This window comes from Oncorhynchus tshawytscha, linkage group LG03 (genome assembly GCF_018296145.1).
Source record: "Oncorhynchus tshawytscha isolate Ot180627B linkage group LG03, Otsh_v2.0, whole genome shotgun sequence".
In the NCBI taxonomy this organism is placed as follows: domain Eukaryota; kingdom Metazoa; phylum Chordata; class Actinopteri; order Salmoniformes; family Salmonidae; genus Oncorhynchus; species Oncorhynchus tshawytscha.
The window spans coordinates 7,672,699-7,699,398 of NC_056431.1; the positions used below are offsets into that span (position 1 = coordinate 7,672,699).

Consider the following 26,700-nt stretch of genomic DNA (forward strand, 5'->3'; position numbering starts at 1 on the left):
CCAGTATTGATTCGCAAAATGACAACTGTTAACTAGTCGTCAGTTTCTTGCATGTGCGGAGCCCAGCTAATATAACGTTATTGATTTAGATAACTTACCGTTACTGTTCCTCAGCATGTTTTAACGGAAAATAGCTAGCCAAACAGTTAATGCCCACTACAAAACGTTTTAATATCTATTTTATATGTATAACATTAAACTATATATTTATAACTTACTTTTCTATCTCGGCGGCGTTATAAAAGTCTCAACAATGAATCTTTACTTAACGTTCGCTACATTAAAACAAGCGTTGAAGTCTCCAAATCACCTCCAGTCCAACGTCTGCATCTCATTTTAAACCTAATTTAAATATGATGACGATCTATTTTATTGACTTTGAAAAACCCATCTCGACACTTGAGCCCACCTACTCGGCTCACTTGCCTCCCATTGGAAACGGCAGGATGTGGTCTATTTTAGTATAACATCATTGGTTGTGTACCATATTAGTGAGTGTCGTGTGGTAGGGTATTTATTTATTACATTTTTCAAGCAAAGTATAAGGGAATTGTACTCCAGTCTGGTAGGTTGCGGTAATGCAACAAATTGGATACCGACCGCCGTTAAAACCTCAGAAGAAGGTTGCGCGCCATACACACACACCCACTTAATTGAGGAAGGAAGGCAGGTTACAATCGAAACTGCAGTCAACGGCTCTACAAAAGCACATTTGACCTGTTTACAAACTAAAGTTTTGTGTTGGGGTCAACAAATCTAGAAAGAATTACAGGTAAACCGTCAACCAGAAAGGAAGAGTGTCTCTGGACAACTGTCAGCGTATAAAAAGGAGAATTTTGAAGATAGTGAAAGTAAAAACTTGACGCGTTTTCTGAAGGGGCCTGCAGATTCGACAGCGACGCGTTTTCTGAAGGGGCCTGCAGATTCGACAGCGACACCATGGCTGAATGTGGTTGGGATGAGGAGATGTCAGAGGTTCCATCCCTCCTTCAGGAGGACCTGACCTGTCCGGTCTGTAAAGATCTCTACCGGGGGCCCGTTCTTCTTTCTTGCAGCCACAGCTTCTGCAAGGACTGTTTAGAGAAATGCTGGAAGGGGCCGGGGCAGAACTGTCCCGTGTGCAGGAAGAGCTGTGACGGCGAGCAACCAATATCCAACCGGGCGCTGATGGATGCGACAGAGTCGTTTCAGAAGGAGAAGCGTTGGCGGGGACCGAACGCAATCAGTAACGTGCGTCTTTGTAACCTGCATCGTTTGGCGTTTCAACTTTACTGCGTAAAGGACGAGGAGCCCGTGTGCGTCGACTGTGTCCCTCTACATCGGGCTCACGAGCTGCTGCCGCTCAACGAGGGGACGCGGTTGTGTCAGGTGAGATTGAGGAGATTATATTAACTGGGCCGGGTTTCCCAGGTGAGAGGAGTTTGTTCTGGTGAAAAGTGGTTGCATTCGTTCTGGCACCGGTTTGACTCCCTGGTTTGAGCCAGATTCCCCGCTTTTGCCGACGGCTAAATCGGCCCAAAACAAAAGTGGCAGGTTAAGCATGTGGGGTATTAATATAATACAGTGTTTTGAAATGCAAAGTGATTGCTTTTAATTTAAAAAAAAAACATTTTTCTGCCTTCCCAATTAAAACCATATGTTTCTGAACGATGCACCATGCTGCCTTGTTGACATGACCAAGCGCTGCAGATTACTGTTCAGTTGAGAAGGGCACTCCTCCCTCACCGCTTTTGCACTTTATAGGTGGTTTGAAGTCAGATATACAAATCTGATTTCTGGCCTTGCGTCTTGTCTGAACTGCTGTGGCTAGCCAAAAAGTTGGATCATGTTATACTTTGAGGCTTTAAGTGTTCTTACACTGATTTTGAACATTCAAAGCAACTAAACGTCCGCCATTTTCTTCAATATGTTTTTGGCGGACTACATCCAAAAGGTGTATTGTCACCACCTACTGGGTGGGGTAGAACTGAAATAAAAGAACGTTAATAATAATAATACAAAATTAAACACTCATATTATTCTTTAAAAAAAAAAATGTAAAAAAGTCAATATACTCCTTCACTTAGGCAAATGTACTCAGATCCCTACACCGGTTCTGGGGCCTGAGAGTGGGAAGAATTTCAGACATTCCCTGGAATGTTTCAGATGTGAAATCCTGGAGTTCTAAGAACCTTAGCTGCTTTCACAATGATTTCCAGTTTCTTTTTTCTTTTTTTGTTTGTCCTGTACAATTAATCACCTGCGCAATGAATGCAACAAAAATCAACATTCTCCACGATTAGTGTTTCAGGATCTTTCAACTGACTGACATCCAGACTGTTGGGCATACACTGCCATAGCTTCATCGTCTCTACTCGCTGCGTCAACAATTTTCACTGACTGCATAAGAGACCTTCTCAACAACCCTGATCCATTCTACTTCAACCTCCTCCATCCTAACAGGGCACTCGGGGAACTCTGGAATGTGATTCCCATCACAATGGCAACATTGTGCATCCTCAGACTCTTCAACAATGATATTCCGTTTGCAAACACTTGACACATGGCCAAACATTTTACATTTATGACATGGAAGTTGCTTTTGTACATAAACTCGCACCTCATATCTCATATATCCCAGCTTTACATGGGTTGGGAGAAATTCTTCATCGAACATCAATAACCCAAATGCTTTCCTCCTTTCCATTCACCGTGCGGGTTAAGCGACGTGAATCAACTGTTCCTGGCATGTTAATCTTAAACCATGACGCCTCACTATCCATAGAGACGCCAGATATGACACCTTTTATTGGTGACTTACTCCGATAATCATAGCATTCCACTAAATGTGTCGATAATTTGTGCATTATCCTTTTTGTTCTTTTGACACGCATGAAATCAACATCACACCACTCCTGGTCACTCTGACTCCACTTTTCCCAATGCATCCTTTGCCATCTGTGACCACAAACGGTTTTCCCCAAAAACATCCTTGCTCATGAATCGCAGTCCAACAAGAAGTGAGGCAGTATCATACCGAGGCGTATCTTGATTTTAAAATGTTTGCCCTTTTTAGCTCCGTTCTTAGATGAAATGATTGGAATACTGAAATATCTATCTTCACTCGCACCAACAGAATCAAGCATTGCTTCTGGTTCCACCATTGCTCTCCCTCCCCAAGTTAGTGCTTACAACAATACCTTAGCTTGCTACATAACTTCTGAGTGAAAGGAACCACAAGCACCACCACCAATCAGCCAAAACCATTGTGGACACACCCATCGTTACTACGACATCTAGCATAGTCAGCTCGTCAGCTAATGACTGCTGTCTGAACACACATGATTTGGTCACTTGTAACTTGCTGTTTGGACAGTCAGTATTCCTAAACAGATTTGAGCATTAAGGCCTGCAGTGTGAACAAGGCTTTATTGCCCTGATTCCCTTAGTCATCACCCAATAGCTTAGGACCTGAAACAATACTGCAAATAAGTTGCTGTATGTTTTTGAATGTTTTATTATCTGGTAGTCACTAGATCACAAACTATTATGCATATTAATTATCTTTTATGTGTTCTATTGCAGGAAGAACTGACCATTAAAGTCAACATATTGGAGGAGAAAGTGGAGACCTTCAAGAGAATGAAAAATAAATACTCTAACACAGTTGATTTCATGAAGGTACTATAATACTGTATCTGCTTGACCTGCCTACATCTACACTGTAGGGCATATCAATGACCATGACTAATGGTGAAGGTTTTGTGTAAGATAATGGGATTTGTTAGAACTAGTGAGGGCATCAAAGAGCTCTATCTAGATGTGTGTAGCCTATCCAGAGCCCAACAGTTTGATGTTCATCATTGTTCTGTAATGAGATATGTGAACCAACCTGTTTGACTGGTTATGAGTAGGGACAGACTGAGATTCCTTGAGCCACCAGAAATAATTGGAAATAATAAAATAGTTGACTGTAGATCAAACCTAGGGCCTGGAGTCCTGACAAGGAAAGCCTCCAGAGGAAACTATAATTCCAGTCTATAGATGAGTAATGTTGTGTGAGATATGAATGACGAGAGGTATGTCAGTATCATTACAAAATGTCACTCTTCCTCCAACCTCTCTCGTACCCAGAGCCAGGCTGAGCAGGCAGAGAAGCAGATCAAGGCAGAGTTTGAGAGGCTCCGTCAGGTGCTGTGTGTAGAGGAGGCTGCCAGGCTGAAGGCCCTGGCAGACGAGGAGGAGGATAAGAGATCCGGTATGGAGGAAAGGATCAGCTCCTTGACCAGTGACATCGCTGCCCTCACTAAGCTGGTCCAAACAGTAAAGAGGGAGATGGGGGCGGAGGATTTAACCTTCTTGCAGGTAAGCAGGAGGGGTCTCCCTCATGGGGGGGGGGGTCATCCTAACTGTACATTGTCACTATGCATGACAGTGAGACCTTTTTGAATGCATGCATTTGTTGATCTTATTCACAATGAACTAATGGGTTCAATTGTGTTGTTTTTCAGAACTTCCCAGCCTTAAAGAAAAAGTAAGTACAGTAACATCCTATCAGTTGCCCAACAGTTCGGGTACCCTCCCTCTAATATCATGGTCATCTTCTATGATGTCATGTTTTCACAGAGCCCAGTGGCCTCGTGAAGACCCCCAGAATCCCTCAGATGCTCTCCTGAACATGGCCAAACACGTGGGCTCTCTGGGCTACAGCATTTGGAAGAGCATGCAGGCTCACGTCACATGCAGTGAGTACATGTACTGAAGGGTTAGGGTTCTAACTTGCTACATAAGTTATGATACACAATAAAATGGGTGTGGATGGCTATATAACATGTAAGGGATCAATGTTTTGAATGAAGGAGGAAACACTTTGAGTAACAGTTACGCTTCAATCATTATGTGTCGTAACACGTCTCCCTCTCTCTCTCCAGTCCCAGTGGTGATGGACCCTAACACAGCCTCTCCCTGGCTTTCCATGTCCCCAGACCTGGCCAGCGTACGGAACAGCCCAGAGCGCCAGTCTCTCCCGGACAACCCTGAGCGCTTCGACCCCTGTGTCTTTGTCCTTGGAGCTGAGGGCTTCCGCTCCGGCAAGCAGTGCTGGGAGGTCCATGTGGGAGACAACCCAAAGTGGATCCTGGGAATCTGTAAGGAGTCTGTGGCTCGCAAGAGGAAGTTCACTGTGTCCACAGACAGGGGTGTGTGGACCATCGGTCTGAGCAAAGGGGTGTACAATGCCCTGACTGGCGAACGCACAGTGCTGGTCGTGGAGAGTCGGCCAGAGAGGATCCGGGTAAAGCTAAACATGGATAAGGGGGAGGTGTCATTTTGGGACACAGGCAACGGTGGGAAGCACCTGTGCACCTTCAAACACAAGTTTACAGAGAGAGTGTTCCCCATATTTGGTCCTGGGCTCCACACCACCCCGATGGAGGTTAAGCCGGCCAAGGTGACCATTCATACTGCGTGACAGGGCAGTGTGACAGTCACTACAGCTTGCTAAGTGTCTGGTTCAATAGCAGATGGGCAGTAGTAGTACTCGCTTGGATAGAGGTCACATGTTATGGTCAGAAGGTAGCCTAATACGTGCACTTGAATAGATGGGGCATTCCACTGTTTAAGCTGTCAGGCTGGTGTGGTTGTATTCTAGTAGTTTTACTGTGGCTATAGGTTTGCGTTGAGGTTTGGATCAAGGCTTTTTGTATGGTCACAATCATCTTTGAAAATGTGCCATAGCAGTATTCATATGCTTTCCATAGGATGTACAGTATGCAGGCATTTATTACATGAGGGATTTTTTTGACACTGATTTTCTTTAACTGGTATGTTTACATTGCTGAGCGATTATACATAAATATTTTCTTGGACTAGAGGGGATCCGGGGGTAAGAACGTATTTTCTGTCAAATTTGGCTGCGTTCTGAGATTTATTGATAATTTTGCTGATTTAATTATGTATCGGTATGGAATTATGTGAACAAAAACGAATCAAATGTTATGTCACATGCGCCGAATACAACTGGTGTATACTTTACCGTGAAATGCTTGCTTACCAGCCCTACCCAACAATGCAGAGTTTAAAAATCAAAATAAAATGGTTAAACAAGGAATAAATATATACATTGTACCAGATCAATGTGCACGGGTACGAAGTATTTGTGGTCGATATGTACATGAAGGCAGGGTAAAGTGACTGGGCATCAGGATAGATAATAAGAGTAAAATAAAGAACAGAGCAGCAACAGTAAATACGTGTAAAAAAAGTGTGTGTTGTCGGTCTGTGTGTGTGCATATGTAGTGAATGTGTGGGAGTGTCAATGTAGTGTGTTTGTGTGAGAAATATATACACTGCTCGAAAAAATAAAGGGAACACTTAAACAACACAATGTAACTCCAAGTCAATCACACTTCTGTGAAATCAAACTGTCCACTTAGGAAGCAACACTGATTGACAATAAATGTCACATGCTGTTGTGCAAATGGAATAGACACCAGGTGGAAATAATAGGCAATTAGCAAGACACCCCCAATAAAGGAGTGGTTCTGCAGGTGGTGACCACAGACCACTTCTCAGTTCCTTTGCTTTCTGGCTGATGTTTTGGTCACTTTTGAATGCTGGCGGTGCTTTCACTCTAGTGGGGTAGCATGAGACAGAGTCTACAACCCACACAAGTGGCTCAGGTAGTGCAGCTCATCCAGGATGGAACATCAATGCGAGCTGTGGCAAGACGGTTTGCTGTGTCTGTCAGCGTAGGGTCCAGAGCATGGAGGCGCTACCAGGAGACAGGCCAGTACATCAGGAGATGTGGAGGAGGGCAACAACCCAGCAGCAGGACCGCTACCTCCGCCTTTGTGCAAGGAGGAGCAGGAGGAGCACTGCCAGAGCCCTACAAAATGACCTCCAGCAGGCCACAAATGTGCATGTGTCTGCTCAAATGGTCAGAAACAGACTCCATGAGGGTGGTATGAGGGCCCGACGTCCACAGGTGGGGGTTGTGCTTACAGCCCAACACCGTGCAGGACGTTTGGCATTTGCCAGAGAACACCAAGATTGGCAAAATTGACACTGGCGCCCTGTGCTCTTCACAGATGAAAGCAGGTTTACACTGAGCACATGTGACAGATGTGACAGAGTCTGGAGACGCTGTGGAGAACATTCTGCTGCCTGCAACATCCTCCAGCATGACCGGTTTGGCGGTGGGTCAGTCATGGTGTGGGGTGGCATTTCTTTGGGGGGGCCGCACAGCTCTCCATGTGCTCGCAAAAGGTAGCCTGACTGCCATTAGGTACCGAGATGAGATCCTCAGACCCCTTGTGAGACCATATGCTGGTGCGGTTGGCCCTGGGTTCCTCCTAATGCAAGACAATGCTAGACCTCATGTGGCTGGAGTGTGTCAGCAGTTCCTGCAAGAGGAAGGCATTGATGCTATGGACTGGCCCGCCCGTTCCCCAGACCTGAATCCAATTGAGCACATCTGGGACATCATGTCTCGCTCCATCCACCAACACCATGTTGCACCACAGACTGTCCAGGAGGTGGCGGATGCTTTAGTCCAGGTCTGGGAGGAGATCCCTCAGGAGACCATCCGCCACCTCATCAGGAGCATGCCCAGGCGTTGTAGGGAGGTCATACAGGCACGTGGAGGCCACACACACTACTGAGCCTCATTTTGACTTGTTTTAAGGACATTACATCAAAGTTGGATCAGCCTGTAGTGTGGTTTTCCACTTTAATTTTGAGTGTGACTCCAAATCCAGACCTCCATGGGTTGATAAATTTGATTTCCATTGATAATTTTTGTGTGATTTTGTTGTCAGCACATTCAACTATGTAAAGAAAAAAGTATTTAATAAGAATATTTCATTCATTCAGATCTAGGATGTGTTATTTTAGTGTTCCCTTTATTTTTTTGAGCAGTGTATAATAATATACAGTGCATTCGGAAAGTATCCAGACCCCTTTTTTCCACAATTAGTTACGTTACAGCCTTATTCCAAACTTGATTAAATCATTCCCTCCCCCAATCTACACACAATACCCCATAATGACAAAGAAAAAACAGGTCTGTAGAAATTTTTGAAAAATGTATTAAAAATAAAAAACTATGACATTTACATAAGTATTCAGACCCTTTAGTCAGTACTTTGTTGAAGCCCCTTTGGCAGCGATTTCAGCCTCGAGTCTCCTTTCGTATGACGCTACAAGCTTGTATTTGGGGAGTTTCTCCCATTCTTCTCTGCAGATCCTCCCAAGCTCTGGCAGGTTGGATGGGGAGCCGTCGCTGCACAGCTATGTTCTAGTCTCTCCAGAGATGTTCGATCGGGTTCAAGTCCGGGCTCTGGCTGGGCCACTCAAAGACATTGAGACTTGTCCCGAAGCCACTCCTGCGTTGTCTTGGTTGTGTGCTGTTGGAAAGTGAACCTTCAACCCCAGTCTGAGGTCCTGAGCGCTCTGGAGCAGGTTTTCATGAAGGATCTCGCTGTACTTTGCTCCGTTCATCTTTCCCTCGTACCTGAGTAGTCGCCCAGTCCCTTCTGCTGAAAAATATCCCATTAGAATGATGCTGCCACCACCATGCTTCACCGTAGAGATGGTGCCAGGTTTTCTCCAGATGGGGTGCTTGGCATTCAGGCCAAAGACTTCAATCTTAGTTTCATCAGACCAGAGAATGTTGTTTCTCATGGTTTAAGAGTCCTTTAGGTGCCTTTTGGCCAACTCCAAGCAGGCTGTCATGTGCCTTTTACTGAGGAGTGGCTTCCATCTGGCCACTCTACCATAAAGGCCTGATTGGTGGAGTGCTGCTCAGATGGTTGTCCTTCTGTAAGGTTCTCCCAACTCTGGAGCTCTGTCAGACTGACCTCCCTGACCAAGGCCCTTCTCCCCCGATTGCTCAGTTTGGCCGGGTGGCCAGCTCTAGGATGAGTCTTGCTGGTTCCAAAATTCTTCCATTTAAGAATTGTTGGAACTGGCTAAACTTTAAACATTGAGATATTAAATAAATGATAGAGAAGAAGATGCCTTGAGTAGGAAGAGTGAAAGAGAATGGGTTTTGTGTCAGATGTTAAGGGTTCTCTGTAAAAAGCCAGAAGGCTTTGGAATGTGTTTGATGGAGGAGAGGAGAGCGATGTGTTGAAATAGGGAAGACGGATGGATATCTGTAGATTAGGTGAAGGAGGGGTTCAGGTCAGGAGGTGAGGGGTGAGGTCAGTTCCCCTTAAGGGAGTAATCAGAGTTAGTATCTGGTTACCTTCTTTCTCTTGGGCATAAACTAAGGATTGGAGAGAGGGAGTGTCTTAAGTAGGATGTATATAACCAATGGAGAGAAATGTTTTGCGGTCTGATTACAGCTGTACAAAACCTTTGGGAAGAATTAAACTTGGTTAAAGCTTCTCTAGTGTCTGTGGATTATTTACTCTGAAAAATAAGAACCTAACAGAACGATAGAGGCCAATGTGTTCTTGGGGACCTTCAATGCTGCAGAAATATTTTGGTACCCTTCCTCAGATCTGTGCCTCGACACAGTCCTTTCTCTGAGCTCTACGGGCAGTTCCTTCGACCTCATGGCTTGGATTTTGCTCTGACATGCACTGTCAACTGTGGGACATTATATAGACTGGTGTGTGCCTTTCCAAATCATGTCCTATCAATTGAATGTACCACAGGTGGACTCCAATCAATTTGTAGAAACATCTCAAGGACGATCAATGGAAACAGGATCCACATGTACTCAATTTTGAGTCTCATAGCAAAGGGTCTGAAGACTGATGTAAATCAGGTAATTCTGTTTTATTTTTTAAATACATTTGCTAAATTAAAAAAAACGTTTTGCTTTGTCCTGGTGCGATATCATGTGTAGATTGATGAGGACATTTAAAAAAACAAATCTATTATAGAACAAGGCTATAACGTAACAAAATGTGGGGTCTGAATACATTCCGAATGCACTGTGTGTATGTATGTGTCACGTTCTGACCTTAGTTCCTTTATTTTGTCTTTGTGTTAGTTTGGTCAGGGTGTGACTTGGGGTAGGTAGTCTATGTTCTTTTTTCTATGTTGTATTTCTGTGTTTGGCCTGGTATGGTTCTCAATCAGAGGCAGCTGTCGATCGTTTTCTCTGATTGAGAATCATACATAGGTAGCCTGTTAGTTGTGGGTGATTGATTTCTGTGTATTCACCATACAGAACTGTCTCGTTTTTGTTTCTGTCTTTCACTTTGTTATTTTGTATTTTCGTGTTCAGTGTCTTTTCATAAAAAATTACGAACACTTACCACGCTGCACATTGGTCCGATCTGTCATACTCCTCGTCAGAGAAAGACGAATTTCGTTATAGGATCACCCACCACAACCGAACCAAGCAGCGTGGTAACCAGGAGCAGAGGGTTCTGGACTCCTGGACATGGGAGGAGATTTTGGACGGAAAGGGACCCTGGGCACAGGCTGGGAAATATCGCCGCCCCGGGAAGAGCTGGAGGCAGCCAAAGCCGAGAGGCAGCATTATGAGGAGCTTGCACGGTGTCCCCAGTGCGCAGGCATAGCCCGGTGAGCTACATCGCAGCGCCTCGTATTGGCCGGGCTAGAGTGGGCATCGAGCCAGGTGCTATGAAGCCGGCTCAGAGCATCTGGTCTCCAGTGCGTCTCCTCGGCCCGGGGTATATAGCACCAGCCCTACGCACAGTATCCCCGGTTCACCAGCACAGCCCAGTGCGGTCTGTTCCACCCAGCCACACTGGCCGGGCTACGGGGAGTATCCAGACCTCCAGTGCGCCTCCACGGTTCGGTCCATCCGGTTCCTCCTCTACGCACCAGGCTGTCTCTCCGTCTCCTCCCTCCAGGTGCTCCCTCCTGTCCAGCGCTGCCAGAGTCTTCCTCCTGTCAGTCCTGAGCTGCCAGAGCCGCCCTTCAGTCCTGAGCTGCCAGAGCCGCCCGTCTTTCACAGCTCTGCCCGAATTTCCCGGCGCTGCCGGAGTCTCCCATCTTTTTGGGACCTGCTGCAAGGGTCTCCAGTCCGAGGTCGATGGCGAGGGTCGCCGCCCTAAAAGCGCCACTGAAGTGGGCAAAGCTTTTTCTCTGGGCTATATTCAGACACTATTCAATGTTTGTTTAACCAGTAATCTATGTTGGAATAAGTTTTGTGCTGATACTGATTTTGTAAAATAATGATGAATAAATGGATTGAGTGTTTTGAAGTCTACATAGCCCAGATTCACCACCAATGCACTTGTCAGGTGATGCACAGCAGCTATAGCCATGGTAATAAAGGTTTAACTGGTAGACACTACATCTGATTAGAGATCCGAACTACCCCACTTTGCCTTACACCGTTTCTAGTCGTCAATACTCTTACTTTCTCAGGTGAGTTTCTCTGAGGATGCAATTAATGGCAATGCTGAGGTTTACAATTTTAGTGATGGAGTGATGACGAGGAGCCTTTTGAGGTTTTCGGTGGCCAGGGTCAGAATAGTGCAGAAGGTGTTGTATGTTGAGGCAGTGAAAAACGGCTCATAGTAATGGCTGGAATGGAGTCAATGGAATGGTATTAAGCACATCAAACACATCAAATCAAATCAAATTTTATTTGTCACATACACATGGTTAGCAGATGTTAATGCGAGTGTAGCGAAATGCTTGTGCTTCTAGTTCCGACAATGCAGTAATAACGAGCAAGTAATCTAACTAACAATTCCAAAAAAAACTACTGTCATACACAGTGTAAGGGGATAAAGAATATGTACATAAGGATATATGAATGAGTGATGGTACAGAGCAGCATAGGCAAGATACAGTAGATGATATCGAGTACAGTATATACATATGAGATAAGTATGTAAACCAAGTGGCATAGTTAAAGTGGCTAGTGATACATGTATTACATAAGGATGCAGTCGATGATATAGAGTACAGTATATACGTATACATATGAGATGAACAATGTAGGGTAAGTAACATTATATAAGGTAGCATTGTTTAAAGTGGCTAGTGATATATTTACATCATTTCCCATCGATTCCCATGATTAAAGTGGCTGGAGTAGAGTCAGTGTCATTGACAGTGTGTTGGCAGTAGCCACTCAATGTTAGTGGTGGCTGTTTAACAGTCTGATGGCCTTGAGATAGAAGCTGTTTTTCAGTCTCTCGGTCCCAGCTTTGATGCACCTGTACTGACCTCGCCTTCTGGATGGCAGCGGGGTGAACAGGCAGTGGCTCGGGTGGTTGATGTCCTTGATGATCTTTATGGCCTTCCTGTAGCATCGGGTGGTGTAGGTGTCCTGGAGGGCAGGTAGTTTGCCCCCGGTGATGCGTTGTGCAGACCTCACTACCCTCTGGAGAGCCTTACGGTTGAGGGCGGTGCAGTTGCCATACCAGGCGGTGATACAGCCCGCCAGGATGCTCTCGATTGTGCATCTGTAGAAGTTTGTGAGTGCTTTTGGTGACAAGCCGAATTTCTTCAGCCTCCTGAGGTTGAAGAGGCGCTGCTGCGCCTTCCTCACGATGGTGTCTGTGTGAGTGGACCAATTCAGTTTGTCTGTGATGTGTATGCCGAGGAACTTAAAACTTGCTACCCTCTCCACTACTGTTCCATCGATGTGGATGGGGGTGTTCCCTCTGCTGTTTCCTGAAGTCCACAATCATCTCCTTAGTTTTGTTGACGTTGAGTGTGAGGTTATTTTCCTGACACCACACTCCGAGGGCCCTCACCTCCTCCCTGTAGGCCGTCTCGTCGTTGTTGGTAATCAAGCCTACCACTGTTGTGTCGTCCGCAAACTTGATGATTGAATTGGAGGCGTGCATGGCCACGCAGTCGTGGGTGAACAGGGAGTACAGGAGAGGGCTCAGAACGCACCCTTGTGGGGCCCCAGTGTTGAGGATCAGCGGGGAGGAGATGTTGTTGCCTACCCTCACCACCTGGGGGCGGCCCGTCAGGAAGTCCAGTACCCAGTTGCACAGGGCGGGGTCGAGACCCAGGGTCTCGAGCTTGATGACGAGCTTGGAGGGTACTATGGTGTTGAATGCCGAGCTGTAGTCGATGAACAGCATTCTCACATAGGTATTCCTCTTGTCCAGATGGGTTAGGGCAGTGTGCAGTGTGGTTGAAATTGCATCGTCTGTGGACCTATTTGGGCGGTAAGCAAATTGGAGTGGGTCAAGGGTGTCAGGTAGGGTGGAGGTGATATGGTCCTTGACTAGTCTCTCAAAGCACTTCATGATGACGGATGTGAGTGCTACGGGCGGTAGTCGTTTAGCTCAGTTACCTTAGCTTTCTTGGGAACAGGAACAATGGTGGCCCTCTTGAAGCATGTGGGAACAGCAGACTGGTATAGGGATTGATTGAATATGTCCGTAAACACACCGGCCAGCTGGTCTGCGCATGCTCTGAGGGCGCGGCTGGGGATGCCGTCTGGGCCTGCAGCCTTGCGAGGGTTAACACGTTTAAATGTCTTACTCACTTCGGCTGCAGTGAAGGAGAGACCGCATGTTTCCGTTGCAGGCCGTGTCAGTGGCACTGTATTGTCCTCAAAGCGGGCAAAAAAGTTATTTAGTCTGCCTGGGAGCAAGACATCCTGGTCCGTGACTGGGCTGGGTTTCTTCCTGTAGTCCGTGATTGACTGTAGACCCTGCCACATACCTCTTGTGTCTGAGCCGTTGAATTGAGATTCTACTTGTCTCTGTACTGGCGCTTAGCTTGTTTGATAGCCTTGCGGAGGGAATAGCTGCACTGTTTGTATTCAGCCATGTTACCAGACACCTTGCCCTGATTAAAAGCAGTGGTTCGTGCCTTCAGTTTCACATGAATGCTGCCATCAATCCACGGTTTCTGGTTAGGGAATGTTTTAATCGTTGCTATGGGAACGACATCTTCAACGCACGTTCTAATGAACTCGCACACCGTATCAGCGTATTCGTCAATGTTGTTGTCTGACGCAATACGAAACATCTCCCAGTCCACGTGATGGAAGCAGTCTTGGAGTGTGGAGTCAGCTTGGTCGGACCAGCGTTGGACAGACCTCAGACCACATGATTTCCATGTGGTGGAAGCCATTCTATTGACTCCATTCCAGCCATTATCTTGAGCCATCCTCCCCTCAGCAGCCTCCACTGATGCCTATGGAACAGAAGGAGCATGCTCTGCGACTCAAGATCAAAGCAGATTGATTGGCATGTGGATCTTCGAATTATGTCGCCAATCAAGGGTGTTATCTGTGGGGTGGTGCTAGAAGTAAAAGCCAAGAGTATATGGGAAGAATTGGATCAAGTGGTTGGTGTGCACTGACTGACCAGCATGGTGGATGGAGTGAGAAAGCCCACTCCATCCATTCTACTGTTTTCTGATAAAGAGTCTCTCCCTTCTCACATGCATTTGGGTGTTATGAGATTCCCTGTGAGAGCCTTCGTGCCCAAACCCATGCAGTTTAATAAATGCAAATTATTTGGTAATGTGTCAAGTGTATGTAGATGGGAGGGGTATCATATGCCAGCTGAGCCTAAATGTGGCAATTGTGAACATGCACCTGCATTTCTGAAGTGTCCTGTGTAGGGTGAAGGAGACAGAGGTGGCAAGAATAAGGGCTGTCCAGCATGTCTCCTAATCTGGAGGTGGTGAGAAGAGTGAAGAAAGGAGTGAAGTTGATGAAGTAATGGTAGTAGGAGTAGAGACACCAGATAATATTCCTTGTCAACAATCCTGACATGTGGCATGTTAAAAATCTCTTAAGGATCCGACCCTTTTTTCCAATTTTCTCTTAAAATGACTTACCCAAATCTAACTGCCTGTAGCTCAGGACCTGAAGTAAGGATATGCATATTCTTGATACCATTTGAAAGGAAACACTTTGAAGTTTGTGGAAATGTGAAATTAATGTAGGAGAATATAACACATTAGATCTGGTAAAAGATAATACAAAGAAAAAAACATGTTTTTTTGTGTGCCATCATCTTTGAAACGCAAGAGAAAGGCCATAATGTATTATTCCAGCCCAGGCACAATTTAGATTGTGGCCACTAGATGGCAGCAGTGTATGTGCAAAGTTTTAGACTGATCCAATGATCCATTGAATATCTGTTAAAAATGTTGTATCAAGACTGCCCAAATGTGCCTAATTGGTTTATTAATATGTTTTCAAGTTCATAATTGTGCACTCTCCCCAAACAATAGCATGGCATTATTTCACTGTAATAGCTACTGTAAATTGGACAGTGCAGTTAGATTAAGAAGAATTTAAACGTTCTGTCCATATCAGATATGCCTATGTCCTGAGAATTGTTTTTGTTTCTTACAACCTCATGCCAATCACATTAGCCTAGTTAGCTCAACCGTCCCGCTGGGGGGACACTGATCTCGTAGAGTTTTTTTAAGAAGGTGGACTTTGTAGCGTTTATTGCATTGGTTATCAACTGCACAGCGCAAACAGAGAGGAAATCTGTGACGGATGTTTTTTTTGTATTTTGCATGATATCGGTCCCCACTCCCCTTTCCCCGCAATGGAATGTGTTTTGTTTCAACACCCTATACACTAGGTGGCGGCAATACACTAATAGGTGTGGTCTGCAATAAAACCTTAAAAAATAAGAAGCAGTGAATACAATGGAATATTTGTTTCAATACCCTGTACAGAGGAAGTCTGCCATAAACCTTTAGTGAAAGAAGAGGAGCATTTTGTGTGGGAGGCTGCCATGTACAAAAACAACAAACATTAAGTAACATTTCACGCTGGCTAGTGTGCTAAGGCAAATTTATGAAGATGTGTCTGAAGCTGCGACAGATATATTTCATTAGTATTATGATTTAGCTAAACATCATTGAATAGATGGCTGCGCTTTTGCATCTGGAATTAGCTTGCTCGCTAACTGGCTAGCAGCAGTCCAGTAAGCGCGAGCCCCTGCGGAGGGTGGTCTGGGATTCAGGACGACGGGGACTGGAGTCCAGTGCTGGAGTCCGACGACCCTCTTTGGTAGCCACTGCTGGCTAACGTTAGCTATCTCACAATCAGTTTTGCGTTGTGTCGCTCATAACTCACTGACAATGTAGAATATCATAGGGACGGAGACACGGGATCTGGTGAGTATTACGAATGCATGGGAAGGCTACGCTAACGGTCCTCTGCTAGTGTGGTATTTATTTAACTAGGTAACGTTATCTCTTTCAAGATAGCTACCGTTAGCGTAGCGGTATTTGCTGTTAACGTTCAATACTCGCTTGCTAGCTGGTTATAACTAACTAGATACTAGCAACATACAACTTTTGTATTTAGCTATTCTGTTTACGTTAGCCAACTAATGATATTACGTTAGCTAGCCTTAGCAATAACCGTTAACGTTAGCTAGCTAGTTATGATTTGTCTGCGGAAAGTTAGCATTGTTTTGATACTGGCTAACTACTAGTAACGTTGGCTAGCTACTAGTAACGTTAGCTAACTACTCGCTCACGGTTTCCTGGCATTTAGCTATAAGTTATATACGTTTATTTTTCTTTAAATTAGTTGCCAAACGTGGTTCAATTGAGATGTTTGCTAATCAGTAAACCAGAAACCGAGCAGCACCCATAGACAGAACAACTGCGATGATGATTAGCTATGCATATCTATATTGAAAACGTCTTAATGTTTTGAGAAGTGTAACTAGAAACTATTTGTACATGTATGAAATTCAAATGAATGAGATTCTATCATATTGACAGAAGCTGAATCTTCTACAATGTGCGGGGGGGGGGGGCACGTTGTCAGTTTACAACATCACCTCTGGCTCTGACTGTTGTGACTTTACAAAATGTGAATCATTAATTTACCTTTCTTAGAGACAGAAATAATTGGAACAGTAATAACACTAGGCTCATATGAAAAGCACATTCCTTAAATTGTCACTCTGCCATCGACATAAATTAAATAATATGTTCTCTGCCAGCCAGCACATATTTTTTTTTTACCCTGTTTGGTTACTTATGAATGTTACTGTAATATGTATGTATTTAGTTTGATTGGAAGTTATTGCCTAATGCCTATCTTGTGGAGTTTTAGATTTTTGACTCTGTAAATATGGTGCTGTAACCAGAATGCAGCACTGATGTGACATATAGGATGAAATATGCTCTAGTTTTGCCTATATTGAAATGCAACTTCTTTGTAAAATATTTTTTTTGCATATGTAGTCCATCTCACTGAAGTTGCATTGCTTGTCTGAACCATTTCTAGGTTCCCGGCTTGTGAGCGAGGTAATCGGACAAGCCCATCTTCTTCACCTCCTCCATCTATTCTAGGTGGGGGAGAGGATGGCCTCCCTCCTCCATGTCCCCCTGCTGGGGTTGCTGCTGGTGGCTGTAGCCCCTGGGTGTTGGGCAGGAGACTGTAAGGGCCACAGACAGGTGCTCAGGGGCCCACCAGGGTACGTCACAGACGGGCCAGGGAACTACTCTGTAAACGGGAACTGCGAGTGGCTCGTCAAAGGTGAGTGAGCCAGTGGTAGGAAAACTGAGTGCTGTGAGGACAGTGTGTGTTGATAGATTACTTGTCTTTGTTGATTGTCAGTTTGATGTGAATACATGGGTCTCAAGATATGCCAAGGAAAATCCTGTGTCGAGCAAATTAAGTGTACTCTAAATTATATCAGACTGATGTTTCTTACCTGTATTCTCTCCAAGCCCCCAGCAGCAATTACCGTATCGTCCTGAACTTTACCTTCATGGAGACCGAATGCATGTATGATTACCTGTTCGTCTACGATGGAGACTCCTACCAGAACCCTCTACTGGCCAGTCTGAGTGGCAACACCCTGCCGCAGCCCATAGAAGCCAAGTCTGGCAAGGTAACCGCATCATTATCTATGGAAGGCGGAACTAGACATGTTCTGAGATGTCAGAGATCAACCTCAGACTGCTGGGCATTTGGGTGGGGAAACTTCATACCAGCATTAAATGGATGGATTTAGTGATGGGTTTCCATGGCCTCAATTTGATTTCAGCACAAATTTGACTTTTCTGACTCGATGGGCTGAATGGATTACAATATCATGGAAAAAATGTAATCTAGTTGTCCATTGCCCCCTTCACATCCTTTCTCTCCTCCCTCCAGATGCTGCTCCACCTCTTCAGTGATGCCAACTACAACCTCCTGGGCTTCAATGCCACCTACTCGTTCTCTGTGTGCCCTGGGGCCTGCGGAGGTCACGGGCGCTGTGACACAGCCTCGTCCCTGTGCCAGTGCCATCTGGGCTGGGGAGGAGCCGACTGCAGCACCCCTCTATGTCCCCAGGCCTGCATCCTGCATGGCACCTGTGACAAGGTAAGAAGGGGAAGGGAGACTTTATTATCCACATTGGAAACTGCAGTCTTTAGACAACATACAGACAACGTATTGGTTTATTACAGTGCAATAAAACAAAGATTGGATGAGTTAGTCGTGGATTGAAAGTGGACAGCCAACTGAGATGCTGGAGACAGCTAGCTGAGGGAACCTATGTACAAGACTGCCTAAGAAGTTAATTATTAAGCAGGGTATACGTTTTAGTTCAATCACATAAGGGGAAACCGGTGCAGCAACATAAATAAGGGTTGAATGACCCTCCTTTCCTTCACATGCTGTAATATCGTTGATTGCTGATTTCTCTCAAACTTTCTCCTTCTCTCTCTTTCTCCTTTCTCTTCCTCTCAGAGAGGAGAGCGTTGTCTCTGCAGCTCAGACTTCCTGGGCCAGAGCTGTCAGCTGGGTCTCCGTGATGACAGTGGGGCGGGGCAGTGGTGGCAGGTGAGTGGGGCCGACCCCTACATGCCCCCCCGGACCGGTTCTGCTGGGGTCTACCTGTCCTCCACTGGAGCCATGTACCTGTTTGGAGGTGAGATTGAACACTGAACAACTGTTTGTTTATTTTTTTATATAGTGGTGGATCCCATTTTACATAAAACAAGTATTATACATGCCCATGGTATACCAATAATGTATACCATTCTAATTCAGGTGTTGTTAGTTAGGGTTGTTAGTTAGCAAGGTGTTGCAAGTCAGAATGTTAGGATTGTTTTGTTTTCACTTTATGTGCTGATTCATTGTCTTAACTAGACCCGATATCGACCCAGTCAGGAGTATTGGTGGGCTTGGTTAACATTATCCCAGTTTAGATGAGTCGAGCACATGGCTTCACAGAAGACCTTGACATTATTGCTGTTAGACAACTGGCTCTGCATAGTAATCATTGTGGCTTTCAATGTATGTCATGATGTAATTGGTTAACTGGTTCTGTATGGTTGGGGCTGTTTGATATTTCAGGGTTTGACTTGAACCGAGCTTTGGGGGACCTGGTTAAATACAACTTCAGCTTGAACCAATGGGAGAACAGATCTTATGGACACTCCCCAGTAAGTGCATGCCAGAAATGTCATCTTAATAAAATATGTCAAAGACTGTTCTCTTTAGTTATTCTTTCCTGTGTTTATCTTATGCTTTGATATTTTATTCAAGATCCCAGCAAAAATCGGCTTTTCATTTATCTGACTTTCATGAAACTACATGTCCAGCACTTATTTAGCCTCACAAAGTGTTTTACCATTTTCTTTTCAAGACAACCAGGGCTACAAGTAGAACACAAAACAATTTGACATAAACAGTTACTTTCATGTGTTTTATTGACAAATGTCCATAAACAAATAAGGTCAGCCAAAGCAAAAACCTGATAAATGAATTTATATGAATGCTGTAAGTACAGAAATTGTCAGTGACAACTGTTTGGAGTTTGTGACAGCAACTACAGTATGTGAACTTATTACACTATTATAGACACTATGTCCTGGGATTCACTATGATCTTCTATGTTGAATAACCCCTTCTGTTTTAACAACTCTCTTGTAGCTTGTGAGCGTAATAGAGCAAAACATGTTACATGTACTTGTTCATGTGACTCTCACCTTTTAATAATTTGTAGCCCAAACCATTCGGACTCTACAGGGGTTTTTGTATAAAAGACCCGGCCCCAGGCCCCTTCGGGTTACACCTTGTCTCGCAAATACCACTCTAGCTTCGCCCCCATTAATCACACAGACTAAAAGGGGTTGGTTCAAAATGCATCGGCGATGCAATGGGACTCATTGGACTAAACCAATGCTCCTAGAAATCTCTCTTTCCCTCCCTCTCCTGTTAACCCATTTCTACAACACTCCCTATCTTACTGCTTCACTTTCACCCCTCCCTTTTCTCTTTTTTCTTGTTCCCACTTCCACTCATCCTTCCCTTCCTCCTGCCCACCCTATCCCAACTGCCATCTCTCTTCTCATCACCCCCCTCTTCCTCTCTCCCTTCTTTCTTTCCCTCCTCCCTCTGTCAGGCGGCTCGTCACTCCCACACGGCAGTAGAGTGGAAGGGGAACATGGTTATCTTCGGAGGAGAGCTCGCGAGCGGCGCTTTAGCCAGTGACGTCTGGATGTACCGCCCAATCCAGGATGACTGGCAGCAGCTCGGCCAATCCCATTCGCCCGGGGCACCGAGGGTGGCCAACCATGCAGCAGCTGTAGTGGACAACTATCTCTACATATTTGGAGGTAAATAACTTATTGAAATACAATGTTGTTAACTGAATTTGTAGAATAGTTTTCAAAAACTTGAAAACTTCTTGCAGAATATGTTTCTAAACACTTCTCCATTAATGTGGGTGCTACCATGATTACGGAAAATCCTGAATTAATCGTGAATAATGATGAGTGAGAAAGTTAGAGTAAATGCTAACCTCCCCTGTTATTGTAATGGTAAGATGTTAGCATGTATTGGGGGTATGATATTTGCGTCTAACTTTCTCTTTTACGCTGTACTGTTAGATCTCAGATTCCAAAAAGCAAGTTGTGCAGGCTCTAGTTTTGTCTTCTCTTGATTATTGTACAGTCATGTGGTCAAGTGCTGCAAAGAAAGACCTAGTTAAACTGCAGCTGGCCCAGAACAGAGTGCCACGTCTTGCTCTTCATTGTAATCAGAGAGATAATATACAGTGCATTCGGAAAGTATTCAGACCCCTTGACTTTTTCCACATTTTGTTATGTTACAGCCTTATTGTAAAATTGATTCAATAAATAATGTTCCTCATTAATCTACACACCCCGTAATGACAAAGTGAAAACAGGTTTTGAGAATTTTTTGCTAATATATTAAAAACAGAAATACCTTCTTGACATAAGTATTCAGACCTTTTGCTATTAGACTCTAAATTGAGCTCAGCTGCATCCTGTTTTCATTGATCATCCTTGAGATGTTTCTACAACTTGATTGGAGTCCACCTGTGGTACATTCAATTGATTGGACATGATTCGGGCTCCCGAGTGGTGCGGCGGTCTAAGGCACTGCATCTCAGTGCTAGAGGCGTCACTACAGACACCCTGGTTCGAATCCAGGCTGTAACACAACCGGCCGTGTTTGGGAGTCCCATAGGGTGGCGCACAATTGGCCCAGCGCTGTCCAGGTTTGGCTGGTGTAGGCCGTCATTGTAAATAAGAGTTTGTTTTAAAATGTCTTGCCTAGTTAAACTAAAAAAACATGTATTTTCTGTCTATATAAGGTCCCACATTTGACAGTCCATGTCAGAGCAAAAACCAAGCCACGAGGTCGAAGGAATTGTCCGTAGAGCTCCAAGACAGGATTGTGCCGAGGCACAGATCAGGGGAAGGGTACCAAAAAATGTAAACAGCATTGAAGATACCCAAGAACACAGTGGCCTCCATCATTCTTAAATGGAAGAAGTTGGGCATCACCAAGACTCTTCCTAGAGCTGGCCAACCTGAGCAATCGGGGGAGAAGGGCCTTGGTCAGGGAAGTGACCAAGAACCCGATGGTCACTTTGACAGAGCTCCCGAGTTCCTCTGTGGAGAAAATACATTCCTCAGTAAATGGCACATGACAGCCCACTTGGAGTTTGCCTAGGCACCTAAAGACTCTCAGACCATGAGAAACAAGATTCTCTGGCCTGAATGCCAAGTGTCACGTCTGGAAGAAACCCGGCACCATCCCAATGGTGAAGCATGGTGGTGGCAGCATCATTCTGTGGGGATGTTTTTCAGTGGCAGTGACTGGGAGAATAGTCAGGATCGAGGGAAAGATGAACAGAGCAAAGTACAAAGTGATCCTTGATGAAAACCTGCTCCAGAGCGCTCAGGACCTCAGACTGGGGCAAAGGTTCACCTTCCAGCAGGACAACGACCCTAAGCACGCAGCCAAGGTAACACAGGAGTGGCTTCGGAACAAGTCTCTGAATGTCCTTGAGTGGCCCAGCCAAAGCCTGGACTTGAACCCAATCAAAAATCTCTGGACAGACCTGAAAATAGCTGTGCAGTGACGCTCCCTATTCAACCTGACAGAGCGTGAGAGGATCTGCAGAGAAGAATGGAAGAAACTCCCCAAATACAGGTGTGGCAAGCTTGTAGCGTCATACCCAAGAAGACTCAAGACTGTAATCGCTGCCAAAGGTGTTTCAACAAAGTACTGAGGAAAGGGTCTGAATACTTATGTAAATGTAATATTTCAGATAATTTTTTGGGAATACATTTGCAAACCTTTATAAAAACCTGTTTTGGCTTTTTCATTATGGGGTATTGTGTGTAGATTGATGAGGGGGGGGAAACTATTTAATTCGTTTTAGAATAAGGTTGTAACGGAACAAAATTAGGAAAAAGTCAAGGGGTCTGAATACTTTCCGAATGCACTGTATGTTGTGTTTTGTGTTGACGCCCGGAAGATTAGATCCTGCTTTTGCAACAGCTAATGGGGATCCAAATAAAACACCACATTATTTGCGATTCATTCAGGACTAGTGAGTAATCATGGTAGCATCCACATTCATGTAGAAGTTTTTTTAAGAAACATTATATTCTTATTTACAATAAAGGTAACTCCAAAATGACACTACATTATTTACCATTCATTTAATTTGGACGCACAATCTGAAACACAACCGAAACAAACAGAAAATGCATCCAACAAGTTTATAAAGCCACAAGCTCAATGTAATCAATGTGTACTACGAATATTGGACCATATACTAAACTTTTGACTTCTTTAATACACACACAATGGAATTATGTACAAAAAGTGCAGTTCTATCTAAACAGTTCACCCAATATGTATTAAAATATCCTCTGTACTTTAACCTCGTAGCCCATTGTATCATTTGAAATGCAAAGTGCTGGAGTACTGCACCCAAACAACAACAAATGTGTCACTGTCTCAATACTTCACTCTATCCTAAGATTGTACCTATCCGTTGTGAATACGTGCTCTTGTAATCTTTCTCTCCTCTCCCCCTGCAGGTCGTACGGAAGAGGATATGTTCTCGTCATCTCTGTATCGGTTTGGTCTGTGGGGGTCTGGGGTGTGGGGGTCTGGGGTGTGGGAAGCGGTGCAGCCCACTGGGGGGAAGCCCCCTGCCACAGCAGGCCACTCCATGGTGTTCCACCCCCCGTCCCGGGCCCTGCTGGTCTACGGGGGCCACAGGCCTACCACTGCCAGGTACAGTTGGAGGAGGGGATTGTGGGGCTGATGGTGATGTGTGTTTATTATCAAAGTTGAAGTATGCACTGAGGGTACACTGTGTCGTGTGTGTTTGATGCTATTTGGTAATGCAAGAACAGGTTCTCGCTAGGTTCTTGGCTTCTCCAAGTGTCAGTGTCCGTGGGATTCCCAGTAGTGTTGGTATCTATTTGTGTCTCAGCAGGTGTCTGTGTTAACGTTGGACTGTTTCTATTGTATCAAATAATCTGCCTCCTTCCTGCCTCTCTCTCCCCTTCAGGTTCAGTGTACGTGTGAACTCCACAGATGTATTCCACGTGGACCGGAGGTTCTGGACCTCTTTCCGTTCCCGTTTCCCAGCCACAGGCCCCAGGGAGAGAGCCTTCCACTCAGCCACCGTCATCGGAAACTATATGGTGGTCTATGGTGAGGGGGACGTATGGCAGAGGTGGAGATCACAGAGAAAATAGGAAAGGGATGGAGACCTCTTGAATGGATTCATACAATTGTTTGCTGTCCAGCCCCTTTTCCCTCTAATATTGCTCTTATTCTCTTTCTCACTCACTCACTCACTCACTCACTCACTCACTCACTCACTCACTCACTCACTCACTCACTCACTCACTTGCTCACTCTCTCTCAGGGGGAAATGTGCACATCCACTACCAGGAGGAGAAGTGTTATGATGAGGAAATCTTCTTCTACCACCTGGGGTGTCACCAGTGGGTGTCAGCTGGGTCGAGCCTCCAACACAGTGAGTCCCTACACACACACACACACACATTCTCACTCGCTCATACACAGACATATTCATGTTGCTTTATGTTGAATCATCTCTCTCTTTTCGTACAGGAGGAGAGGCTGTGAGAGGGCGGTACTCCCATGTAGCTGCTGTGATGGAGGGCAGGGTGCTGCTGGTTGCCGGGGGTTACAGTGGTATTGCCCGTGGAGACCTGGTGGCGTACAAAGTTCCACTGTTCGTGAGCAGCGACCCAGGAGACCGGGTGAGTCAAGAAGTAAGGAAGGGGGAGGGATGGAGAGTTTATTAAGGAATATTATTGCATGGTGGATGGGGGCATATGGAATGGGGGAGAGGAGGATGGTTGAAACTGCAATTCTCTCATCTCCTGAAGCATAATGTTTTTCAGTGATAATGTTTTTTGGGGATTGAACGCAGGGCTTGTTAACATTGTATTTCTTGTGCACAATTTTGTGGTAGTTCACAGTATAGTGTGGTGCAGGGCTCTCCAACCCTGTTCCTGGAGAGATACCCTTCTGTAGGTTTTCACACCAACCCCAGTTGTAACTAACCTGATTCAATCTTATCAACCAGCAAATTATTAGTATTAGGGTTGTAGCGAAAACCTACAAGACAGTAACTCTCCAGGAACATGGTTGGAGAGCTCTGCTGTGGTGTGTATATCTTTGACTGTCCGTTTCTGTGTGTGTCAGGACGCTGTGTGTGCCGAGGCACCAGACGAGAGCATGTGTCTGAAGAACCCAGAATGCAGCTGGTGTGAGGGCCGCTGTCGGGAGTACCAACCCACCAACCCGGTAACACACCTATCCAACACCCTGCTTTTTCCATCCCTTTTTCTCCATCTTCAACCCAAACCTCCTCAATCTGTCCTCCCCATCCACCTTCTAAGAATCTAACTTGACCATGGATAAAAACAATGTTCAACTGTCTCTCTCCAGTGTGGCAGCACAGGGTGCCTGGGCCTGGCCCGCTTTCTGTCTGACTGCCAGTCCTGCCTGGTGTTCAGTGGGGCTCCTGGTTCCCTGCCCCGTGCCCCCGGTGACTTCGGCTGGTGTGTCCAGAACGAGTCCTGCCTACCTGTGTCAGGTGAGATGCACAGAGGGAGGAGGGGAAATACAAATATCAAAAGCTAAAATGCATAGGAGAAAAAAGACATGAGGGACCATGAATTGGGGCTCCCCACTAGATATCTACTGCAGCCCTCATCCTCCACATACAACACCCATCTGCCAGTCACATTCTGTTAAAGGTCCTCAAAGCACACACATCCCTGGGTCGCTCCTCTTTTCAGTTCGCTGCGTTTAATCTCCATCTCGTCATTCAAAGAATCAATCATGGACGTTCTTACTTACAGTTGTGGCTGCTTCGTGTGATGTATTGCTGTCTCTACCTTCTTGCCCAATAATGTTTGTACCATGTTTTGTGCTGCTGCCATATTGTCATGTTGTGTTGCTACCATGCTGTGTTTTTATGTGTTGCTGCCATGCTATGTTGTCGTTTTAGGTCTCTCTTTATGTAGTGTTGTGGTGTCTCTTGTTGTGTGTGTGTTTTGTCCTATATTTGTTATTTATTTTTAATCCTAGCCCCTGTCCCCGCAGGAGGCAATTTGCCTTCTGGTAGGCCGTCATTGTAAATAAGAATTTGTTCTTAACTGACTTGCCTAGTTAAATAAAAATGAAAAGTATTGTAAGATTAAGGTCTGGTACTGTGTGTGTTGTTTAATGAGCTCTCCCTCTCGGTATTGCAGATCAAAGTGCTTGCCGTGTGGACCAGATCTCAGGGGCGTATGGCTGGTGGGGGGAGCGTACCCGTTTCCTCACCTCACTCCTTTCCTGTCGCACTGAGAACTATGTCCCGGGGCTGCACCTGCTCACCTTCCAGCACCCCCGCAATGACTCCCAGCCTGACAAGGTACAGAGGCCACGCCAAGTAAGGTTGTCACATTGCCAACATCGCAATGCTACTATAACTGATTTTCCATGGCAAAAAGGAAAACACAAAGCAGACATAACTCTTTGGTCTTTTAAAAAACCTACTGTATGTAGATTGTGTGTTATAGCTTGGAAAATAAACTGAATTCTGGGTGACATCAGACTGCTTGTTTCCAACATTGGGACTGTTTCCTCAGAACATTTACTCCGCTCCATGTTTTGTGTCATGCCACAATTACCTCTGAGTATCAGTATACTGGTACTACTCGTGACAACCCTACCGCCAAGTATTGTGGTCCTGTGTGGCTCGTGGGTTCGATTCCCTCACAAACACAACCAGTCATGATGTTTTCATCTGATTTGTCAAACAATCCCTTCAAAGGGCTCCTTTACGAGGTTATCCAGGCACATTCATCCACTCTCAACATAGTTCCAGCCTCCAAGCAGTGGTGAATGGAAAGCCACATCTTTTGCACAAAACACCAAAAAGTGTAATGACATTTGGCGATTATCATTAGGCAATAATTTATGCGTCCACTGCTGTCCTGGTGTCGGCCACTTAACTCTGG

The 26,700-nt window shown here is 45.2% G+C and overlaps 2 protein-coding genes across 3 annotated transcripts in view; both read left to right on the forward strand.

Moving 5' to 3' along the window:
* The first annotated feature begins 645 nt into the window (after positions 1–645).
* Positions 646–6,285, forward strand: LOC112226283 (zinc-binding protein A33). Its single transcript, XM_024390665.2, has 6 exons — positions 646–1,368; positions 3,565–3,660; positions 4,114–4,344; positions 4,491–4,513; positions 4,606–4,724; positions 4,911–6,285. The coding sequence occupies exons 1-6, from the start codon at positions 940–942 to the stop codon at positions 5,447–5,449; spliced, it is 1,437 nt and encodes a 478-aa protein (XP_024246433.1). The 5' UTR covers positions 646–939; the 3' UTR covers positions 5,450–6,285.
* Positions 6,286–15,494: 9,209 nt separating this feature from the next.
* Positions 15,495–26,700, forward strand: part of LOC112226164 (multiple epidermal growth factor-like domains protein 8) — a 31,336-nt gene continuing 20,130 nt past the window's right edge. The window contains exons 1-14 of one of the 2 annotated variants that reach the window (XM_024390462.2): positions 15,495–16,035; positions 17,165–17,416; positions 17,611–17,774; positions 18,041–18,250; positions 18,620–18,800; positions 19,229–19,317; positions 20,280–20,493; positions 23,242–23,440; positions 23,721–23,866; positions 24,084–24,194; positions 24,293–24,456; positions 24,893–24,994; positions 25,139–25,286; positions 25,948–26,111. In XM_024390462.2, the coding sequence (XP_024246230.2) occupies positions 17,242–17,416; positions 17,611–17,774; positions 18,041–18,250; positions 18,620–18,800; positions 19,229–19,317; positions 20,280–20,493; positions 23,242–23,440; positions 23,721–23,866; positions 24,084–24,194; positions 24,293–24,456; positions 24,893–24,994; positions 25,139–25,286; positions 25,948–26,111 (2,067 nt within the window). In that variant the 5' untranslated portion in view covers positions 15,495–16,035; positions 17,165–17,241. The remainder of the gene's footprint in view (positions 16,036–17,164; positions 17,417–17,610; positions 17,775–18,040; positions 18,251–18,619; positions 18,801–19,228; positions 19,318–20,279; positions 20,494–23,241; positions 23,441–23,720; positions 23,867–24,083; positions 24,195–24,292; positions 24,457–24,892; positions 24,995–25,138; positions 25,287–25,947; positions 26,112–26,700) is intronic. The other variant, XM_024390470.2, reaches the window with a different exon arrangement.